Below are 9,559 nucleotides of genomic sequence, written 5' to 3'. Positions count from 1 at the left end.
GATGGTATAATCCGTCGTTGTGTATCTGAGAAAGAAACGCAGAAAATCCTATGGCATTGTCATGGCTCAGATTATGGAATTTGGAGGCGAGCGAACACTCTTCAAGGACTCTCGGGAGTTTGTCCACAACTGAGATAGTCGTCAACGGGCTAGAAATCTCCCTCACAATCATGAAATGCCTCAACAAGGGATCTTAGAAATTGGGGTATTTGATGTATGGGACATAGACTTCATGGGGCTTTTTCCACTCTTATTCTCAAACACATTCATCCTTGTGGCAGTAGACTATGTGTCTAAATGGGTTGAAGTAATTACATCACCCACTAATGACACTCAAGTGGTGATGAAATTCCTCTAGAAATATATTTTCAACAAATTCGGCATCCCAAGGACACTGATTAGTGATGAAGACAGTCATTTCTGTAATAAACACCTCGACTCCATCCTGCACTGTTATGGTGTTCGCCATAGAGTGTCAACTCCCTACCATCCACAGACAAATGGACAGGCCGAAGTCTCCAACAGGGAGCTCAAAAGAATTATGAGGAGAACAATGAGCACCTCCAGGAAGGACTGGGCAAGAAAGGTTGACGATGCCCTTTGGACGTATAGAACAGCTTTCAAAACCTCTATTGGGATGTCACCCTACTAGCTGGTCTATGACAAAGCATGTCATTTACCAGTGAAATTGGAACACAGGGCCTACTGGGCAACCAGATTCCTCAACTTTGATGCCAAGGCTGCAGGAGAAAAAAGACTACTCCAGCTAAATGAGTTGGATGAATTTCGACAAGCTGCATTTAACAATGCTAAAACTTACAAGGAAAGGGCCAAGAATTGGCACTATAAAAAGATCTATTGCAAAGTCTTCGAGCCTGGCCAGAAGGTTTTACTTTTCAATTCCAAACTCAAGCTCTTCCCTGGGAAGCTAAAGTCACGATGGACTGGACCTTTGTGGTCACTAATGTATCACCTTATGGTCATATAGAACTCCAAGACAGACACTCTGATAAAAGATTTATAGTGAATAGACAGAGAGTCAAGCATTACCTGGGGGATAATCTTGAGCAAGAAAGCTCTACACTACTGCTAACATGACAGCAGTCAAATCCATCTATTGACGGTAATGAAGTGCTTGTTGGGAGGCAATCCAACCATAAATAGCATATTATTATTTTTGTTCTTTTGTTTATTCTCATTTAAATCCATTTCAAGTTCATTTCCCATTAATTTTCATAGTTTCAGTTGCCTTTTAAAGTTTGCGGTCATGCGCAACACTTAAAATAGAGACAGAGATTTTAGAATTGAAAATAGAACACCCTGGGGAGAGCCCCTTGCTGGCGTTGAACACCAGACAAGGAGGAAGAGGGCGTTCAACTCCCACTCAAGAATGCAAGACTCAGTTATTCAGTTTCAATATCAAATCATTTCCAATGTCAACATTTTCAAAATTAAATCATTTCCAATGTCAACTCAGTTTCAATATTAAATCATTTTTAATATTAAATCATTTCTGAATATCAATTCACTTTCAATATCAAATCAACTCCAAAACCCAAGAAAACAATTTAACAAGTCAACCAAGAAACCAGAATACTTAACCTTTTCAAATAGTCAATAAATTAACTACGCAAACAATTACATTCATCCAGAGCAACTCAGTTCAATCCATAAGATTTGCAAAAATCACAAAAAAAATTATATCGATATCCAGTTATAACAATTCTTGTAAATAAACTGAGTTTAAGAAAAAGTCCATACCTCAAATAGTCGAAATTCGAAAGTTATAAAATGCGTCGAAACCCCTTTCTATCGACCTGCAACAGCAGCAGCTGCAACTACAGTGGAAGGAAGAATGGCTACGTAGAAGTGGAAGGAAGCATACAAAATGGGAGATTTCATGTAGAAAACAAAGGAAAAGAACACATTACAATGTGCGTACGCACACCTTCCTGTGCATACGCACAAGTGAAATTTCAGCTAGTGTGTGTACACATATAACTTTATGCGTATGCACAAGTCCTGATGCGTGACTTCATTAAAAAGTCAAGTGGATTGCGATTTTGGGAGCCTCTTGGCCCAATTTTGAAGGATCTGAAGCTGAATTGGAGCCTATATCAAAGGGACAACATTCCATAACAAGGGGGACATTATTACACACACATACAACATTATTAGGAGTAGGAGTAGGTTTAGAGTATTTTGCTCTCAATTCTCTCTTAGGATTTAATCAGGGTTTATAGTAGAAGTAGCTCAATTACAATTTTGATCTTGGATTATAGCTTGCCCTGTAAGTAGCCTTTAATTCTCTCTTTAGTTACACTACATTCACTCTTGCTTTCTTATATATAATAGAAGTTATTTTGTTGGTTTATCCAATTTTGATTTCTTGAATTTTTTGTTGATGAATTTGATGTTTTATGATTTATATATGCGTTGTTGAGTTTTCGTTGTTGATTTTGTGCATAGATTGGTTATAGTTTTCACTATCTTTTGCAATTTGCTATGTTTTGCTTTTATGCCCACCAAGTGTTTGTGAAAATGCCAATTATGAATATTGAGTAGATTTTCACTTCTTGGCTTGGGAAATGAGTAACTAGGATACTAGAGTCATAATGTTCGACATTTAGTACTAATTTTGGATTGTTAGTTGCTCTCACTACAAGAAAATAAGCTTTCTGCCACGCTTTTAAAGCGTGCCGAAAAGTGCAAAAAAGCGTACCAATAGCTTTTCGCCACGCTTTTTGAGCTATCGGCATGCTTTTGAAAGGGTCACATCCGCCAACGTGCCGGTTGCTCTATCGGCACACTTTTGTAGATCTATCGGCACGTTTTTTTTTGTTAGCACGCTTTCATATCTTAGTACGCTTAAAAAGCGTGGCTATAGGTCTTAACCTATAAGTACGCTTGAGAAGCATACCGATAAGTGTACATATCGCCACACTTTTAAAGCGTGCCCAGAAGGTTGGTTTTAGGTACACTTCAAAAGCGTGCCGATAAGGAACAATAAGGCTACGCTTTTAAACGTACCTAGAAATGAGCCTATTTCCACGCTTTAAAAGCATGGCTGTATTATTATCAAATTAAAAAAAACTATTGCCACATTTTAAAAGCGTGGCTATATCCTTATCAAATTAAAAAAATTAGTATACACTTTTTTACATGCACTCTAATACACTCCAAAAATAATAAAGAAAAAACATTAACAACAATATGTAAATGTCATTTAAAAAATTAATCGATAAAAAGTAATATTACATCAATAGAATTCAAACCAAATTAGCCCTGTCATCTCTATACATGCAACGACAGTGTACATGAAATTTACAAACAAACAAAAATAAATTTCTAAAAAAGAAATTAAGAAATGTCATTGAATCACCCCAAGCTTGTACTAGGCCTTCCTCGGATAAAGGAACCAAATGGAAAGCTCCACAATACACTTCACGAATAATCTGCAAGTATGATCATATGAATAACGAAAAAATAGAAGGTAAGCAAATTATAAAGCATCTTGCCATGATGAATATTAAAGAAAGGAATCATAAAAAAATATATAAGACTTGGAATAAGGGTGTGTCACATTTTCATATTGAAATATGTGACATGCACAAGTTGATCACATGCAATTCGCCCCCACTATTCCAGAAAGATAATTCTAAAGATATGCATATAAAATTCTGAGTTCAACCATTTTGTATAATTTTATTATAATCTCTGAAATATCTTGGAATAAGTTGCAAATAAATAGTAACCATAGTAACCTAGCATGGAGGGAAAGCAACGTGACATACCTCTTTCGGAAGTAAATTAGGGTGTGAGACGTCCAAGTGCAGGCCAACTGCAACAACAATATATAGAAAAGGCTCAAGCATCTCTCTATTAATATCAGAAATAAAAATAAGTATGTATAAAAATCACTAATACCAATTTATCCCCAACTTCTATCAATCTTTCCATATCCCTAAAAAAACACCACCAATACAACAACAGGAAAATAAGCGGATTCTTATCAAGTGGTCACCAAATTCATACTTAACTAAATAGCCACCAAGAGCCACCAACTGTGTATTTCTTAATCAAATAGTCACCAAATTCATACTTAATTAACAAACAAGAAAATAAGTTGATTCTTATCAAGTGAGGATGATGAAGTTAATGATAATTCCTTTTATTTTCCAAACACTTTGATAAAAGAAAAAAATTATTTCACTATAAACAAAACTTACTTTTAATTTTTCTCAAACGACTGTAGAAAGAGCAAATAAAATATAATAACTAAGTTATAAATCAGAAATTGCACAATGAAATAACAAAAAGCAAAGAAGGGCAACAAAAGAAATCAAACCATCTAGCTCAAATTGAAAAAAAAAAACTTAAAGTGAAGTAGTTGTAAATTTTGACCAAATATCTGAGCTCAAGATCCACTAGGAAATTTTATAACTTTTTTTGGGATTTTTTCAAAACCATAGTAAAGCATTTTTGTGATTTACCTGTTCTCTCTGTCCCTGAGGGAAATTGAAAACTCTTCTCATTCCCCCCAAACTGATGTTACTAATGTTAGCAAAATATCTGCCAAACAGGACCCAGCATGTTACTAACGTTAGCAATAAACACATATGAAAATGAAATTAAGAAAAACCTAAACTAAACCCAGCAAAATATCTGCCAGTTAAAAGGCTAATATTAACCTCCATTCTGTCATACCTGGTCAATGTGTGGTGGAATTTTCTTTATTTCAATTCCAAATTCTTGTTCAATCTTATATCAGTACAAAAGACAGAATGCATAATAAATCTATAGCATATACAGTTGAAATGCATTAAGTTATTAGACTGTAAATTACATACAAATTAAAGTGGTCCCAATAAGTGATCAAGTTAACTGCTAAACCAAGATGCCCAAAGCTCCCTAAGCGACTGGCCTGTATATCCGTCTATGATCCGTTAGAACAGAAAATCAGTGTCAAGGCAAATAAATTAGGAAGGGAATGAGGAAAAATCAGTATACCCTATGGAGATAAGTTTCTGAATTCTTGGGAAAATCAAAATTAATAACTATAGAATGTTGGAATTTTGGGGACAAAAGCTTATCAGCCTGAAACCAAACAAAAAGCAATGTAAAAAAAGGGATTAGGAACCAACTCTTACTACTAAAGAAACAGAATGAACATATGAAGAGAATAGAATTAAAAATTTGTTTGTTCTCATTTAAAAGGATTACAACTTTTCAAATAGTTTATGCATGTCAACCACTTTTATAAATGAGTAGAAGTTGAGGCAAAAAAGTATTTACCTCATCCATAACATGATTAGTTCCCATTAGTTTGAATCATGGCAACAAAGCCAACATCAACACATATATAATCTAAACTAGGACAAAATCCTAAAAACATGAGAAAAAAATATTATAGTAAAAATTTATGCCCATTGAAGCAAGCTTGTTTCATGAGAAGTTCATTCAAACTGGCCTTGAACTACAATAAATATGATAGTCCTCTCAATCGATCTCATGGGAATCTAATAGAAAGATAAAGGTAAGAGGAAGAAGTCAAACCTTAAATAACATTATTATCCTGTTTTGCCTGTCCCATTTTTAGCCCTTGCAAGAATGTCACTACCAGTAAGAGCAATTGGAATGCTTTCTTCTTGGATAGGAGAAGGCCTTTCAAAACCCTTCTCATATATTCCCATGAGCAACTCTCGCTTCAAAAAATAATTCTCAAATTCATTTCTTTTAGTTGCTGTCACATCTTAGGAAATAAAATTAAAGCAGATTCAATACCAACACTGGAATATATAACATAGAAATTACCTGCAAATCTTATAACCATAGAACCTTAAGTGGCTTACCCATAAATGGTATCATTAATTATGCCTTTCAAGTGGATATTGGAAACGTGTAAATATGAAAAAACAAAATCGCATTGCAACAGAAAATCTAGCTCTGAAATTTTGTAAATGCCAATGATTGTACTAGTTAATTAAGATCAGTTTATCTCAATTTCTCAGCAATTTAAGTAAATTAGTTAAATCAATTTTTATAGTAAAAACAATGAACTGAATGCCTAATAGAGAGCAGGAATTAGGATATTAAAAATGACATCGGTAAATTAAAAAAGAAGCAAGTTAAATTCTATGACCAAAACTTCAAGAAGCATTTCATTATAAATTCACTGATATTATTTTTAGTTTAATCCCCTCCTCCCTTAGTGAAGATCAAGACTGCTGTTGATCCTGAAAACTTTTTCAGGAATGAACAAAGCATTCCCACCAATCCAAGTAAGCACCTTAGGGAAACTATTTTAGTGTATCCACGGTCACATTAATACTCTTTTTAAAAAAAAAAACTTTGATAATTTGATGCTTGATCATCTATTAGCCCCAAGTATATATAGGTTGTAGGACTCATGTTTGAACGTATTGTCTTGCAGGTGGTGGTACACCATTTAACCGCAACCTAGGTAGAAAACTCATGGTAAAGGGGATAGGGTTACTCATCCTAGAACTCTTTATTATAAGATTATTGTACTTTGTTTAATAAGCATACATGGCCAATTTGCCCTTTGAATAATTGATCTAGCTTTATTGTAAATAGATAATGTAAATTGAAAATTCTATTTAATAAATTTATTATTTTTATTGTTTAATTTCAATTTTCTTTTATAAAATTCTAAAGCTAGAAAAGACTGAATGAGAATCAAAAATAAAAATATAAACCAAATTTACCCTTAATTTTCTCAAAATGACTGTTTATTTGCTAAAAATCTATGATTAAATTTTTTATATATTAATAAGGTTCTATACAAATTAAGTTTATGACTAAAAGAGTACATATGTCCACTATAAAAGAATTGGAGCACATTATATGAAAATTAACACACAAAACAGGACAAATTAAAACAACAACCCTCTAACACTTAGCTATTAGCTGACACCAAAATACACTATCAATATTAGCAGACGAATAATGACAATTATAACAACAAATGAATAATAATCTAAATGATCCAATTTTAGCATTAACAAATCAAAGCATTAAAGGTTGAATTTCAGCAACTGCAAATAATATCAATTTAAAATATCAAATATTCGATGTTTAAGAGAGAGAGAAAAAAGAGGTTGAGTGAATTCGTTGTTGAAGTAAGGTATAGAGAGTGAATCTTAGGGTTTTTAGAGCGTTAGTGTGTAATAGGGGAGAAATTGGCATTAAAAAGAAGTAACAATGATAAAAATTACTCACGACAAAGCTGTCTAGTTCTCTTGCTGCTGCAGCTGAGACCAGAGGATTTTATTTATAGCATTTGGTACAATCCACGCCAATGCCACACATGCAACAAAAAATGGAGTTGCAAATCAGTCATCGTAGCCACAGCAACACCGGTAGATACCACCGTTAATGCTATAGCCTGTAAAGCGACAAATAATATACTAGGCATTTCAATCTAAAATGAGATAAGCAACAAATAATATACTAGGCATTTGAAGAAATCATGGTTAGTTCCAAATTCAATCTCAATTTACTTAGTTTAGCTTTGTTGTAAATTAGTGCCACATACAAATGCTAAAAGTTAACCCACCTAACCGAAACTTATGCTTCAACTACATTGTAGTTATAGTCTGTTAAGTGAACTTAAAATACAAAGCTTTACAACATAAAAGGACTTGGAAAAAAACTAATCTTAGAAAATTATTAATAAGCAAACCTTGACAGAATATAGATCAATAACAGTAGGAATGTGTTCTATGGCCTCATCAATTTTGGAAAGAGCAACTTCATATTGGCCTTGTATGTCATATTGCTGCACCGGCAAAAATCCTCATAAATAGGCCAAAATAAAAGGGGAAGAAAAGATAGTCAAGAAACCAATATAAAAACTAGCTACAGACCTGAGCCAACAAAAACAAAGTCCACATAAGAGTTAAAGGGGTTTCTTTTTTCACCCTGTATAAATTATAAAAATGAGTAAGTCACCAAAAAGAAGAAAAGAACTCTTAACGTATTATGAGGGGTTTTGTGATTTATTTGTAATGGAACTCCCTGGAGAGAATACAAAAGAAAGAAATCACAATCAACTTGGAAAAACCTGAACGAGGCATAATTTGAAGCTGAAAAGAAACTTGAATACCTTAGTTAGGAGAGGCCTAATGTAATTATCTGCTGGTGCTCTAAATTTGTCACCTTGCAAAAAATCTGGAGGTATTCTCTACCAAACAAGATTCAGCAAAGAATGAACTCAGAATGAGCACCTCATATCAGTAGCTGAGCACTACTACAGCTGCAGCAGAACAGAACCAAATGTCAAGAAATTAAAAAAAAAAACTAAACCAAATATCATATAGAACAAAAAATAGAAATATATAAAAATCAAGAATAATGAAGAACCAAGAAAATCAAAACAAAAAATCAAACTCAAAAACAAATAATCAGATAAAAAAAAATTGACCAAATAATTTACCACAGCGCTGCGAATGCTGAAGGTGGTTGACGGAGGTGCGACAAGTGAGGGAGAGGGAGACGGCGGCGCGACGGCTTCAGAGAGGGAGATGGCAACGCGACGGGTGCTGAACCATGGAGGGAGGAGCGACAATTGAGGGTTTGCGGTACCGAGTGTGCGTCGACGGAAGGTTTGCGATAGGGAGTGAGCGCCGAGGGAGGCTTTACCAGAGTGAGTCACCGCCGAAGGAGGGACAGAAGTTTACAGGAGAGACAGAAGGAGCGCGGACATAGGGAGCACCGACAGAGGTGGCACCTACGGAGAGGTTGCGACAGAGGGTTGGAACGAGGTTGACCAACGAGTGTTATTGGGGGAGAGAGTAAGAGCACGGATGATGAGCAGCTCTATGTTAGGTGAAGATTGCTGCCGCCATTGGGGCGATGAGCTCAGCTTTTCACTTTTCAAGGAATTGTTAGGAAGAAGTGCGTGAGTTTCGAAGAAAGGAAGGAGTGTTGTTAGGGCATTGTTGTGTAAAACTGTGTTTCGAAGAAAGAGGGGTGGAAAATTTTTTTTTTGGTTTTAGAACTTTATGGCCACTCTTTTAAACCGTGTCGAAAGAGTTAGAGGAAATGGCCACGCTTTTAAAAATGTGACGATAATGAAACCATTTTGCCATGCTTTTTAAGCGTGCCGGTTTCTCTCAAAGCGTGGCACAAAAAAGCGTGGCCGAATTTCAAATCAGTGGCCACCCCCAAAAAAGCGTGCCGATTTCTCTCTATGGCCACACTTTTCAAGCGTGGCAAAAAAAGCGTGGCCAAATCACAAATTAGTGGCCACCCTCGCAAAAGCGTGGCCATTGACCACTTTTGGGCACACTTTAAAAGCGTGGCAAGAAAAAGTGTACCGACAGGCTTTTTTTCTTGTAGTGTCTTATTTCCACTAACGCTAGCTTTTTACTAAGTTAATTAGTAAGTTAGGTAGGATTTGTGGATTAAGGCCTGTTATGCTCTCTTGACTTATCCTCGATGTTAGGGTTGACGAAGTGAGATTAACTCATTATAATTGTCATAGTTGTGGTTATGACAAGGATAGAATTCCTTAACTCTCATTCTCAAGTCAAAG

At 35.1% G+C, this 9,559-nt stretch overlaps 1 protein-coding gene across 16 annotated transcripts; it reads right to left on the bottom strand.

Annotated features, from left to right (window-relative positions):
• Window positions 1–3,202: 3,202 nt before the first annotated feature.
• Window positions 3,203–8,996, bottom strand: LOC112801452 (uncharacterized). Of its 16 annotated transcripts, none has more exons than XM_072196974.1 (11): window positions 8,459–8,996; window positions 8,129–8,278; window positions 7,890–7,944; window positions 7,706–7,801; window positions 7,243–7,408; window positions 5,557–5,705; window positions 5,011–5,097; window positions 4,851–4,924; window positions 4,494–4,572; window positions 3,795–3,841; window positions 3,203–3,455 (listed from the first exon to the last, which is right to left on the bottom strand). In XM_072196974.1, exons 6-11 carry the CDS (start codon window positions 5,566–5,568, stop codon window positions 3,395–3,397), a joined length of 360 nt encoding a protein of 119 aa, XP_072053075.1. In that variant the 5' UTR covers window positions 5,569–5,705; window positions 7,243–7,408; window positions 7,706–7,801; window positions 7,890–7,944; window positions 8,129–8,278; window positions 8,459–8,996; the 3' UTR covers window positions 3,203–3,394. The 16 variants fall into 16 exon arrangements, 15 of the variants coding, with proteins under 15 accessions (XP_072053075.1, XP_072053060.1, XP_072053069.1 ...); XM_072196959.1 differs by adding an exon at window positions 5,296–5,385 and having other exon boundaries at window positions 5,557–7,274; XM_072196968.1 differs by having other exon boundaries at window positions 7,243–7,274.
• Window positions 8,997–9,559: the final 563 nt, after the last annotated feature.

The sequence above is a fragment of the Arachis hypogaea genome, chromosome 1 (genome assembly GCF_003086295.3).
Source record: "Arachis hypogaea cultivar Tifrunner chromosome 1, arahy.Tifrunner.gnm2.J5K5, whole genome shotgun sequence".
NCBI lineage: Eukaryota > Viridiplantae > Streptophyta > Magnoliopsida > Fabales > Fabaceae > Arachis > Arachis hypogaea.
Note: the sequence above shows the minus strand (reverse complement) of the source record. Positions and strands in the feature narration are given on the sequence as shown.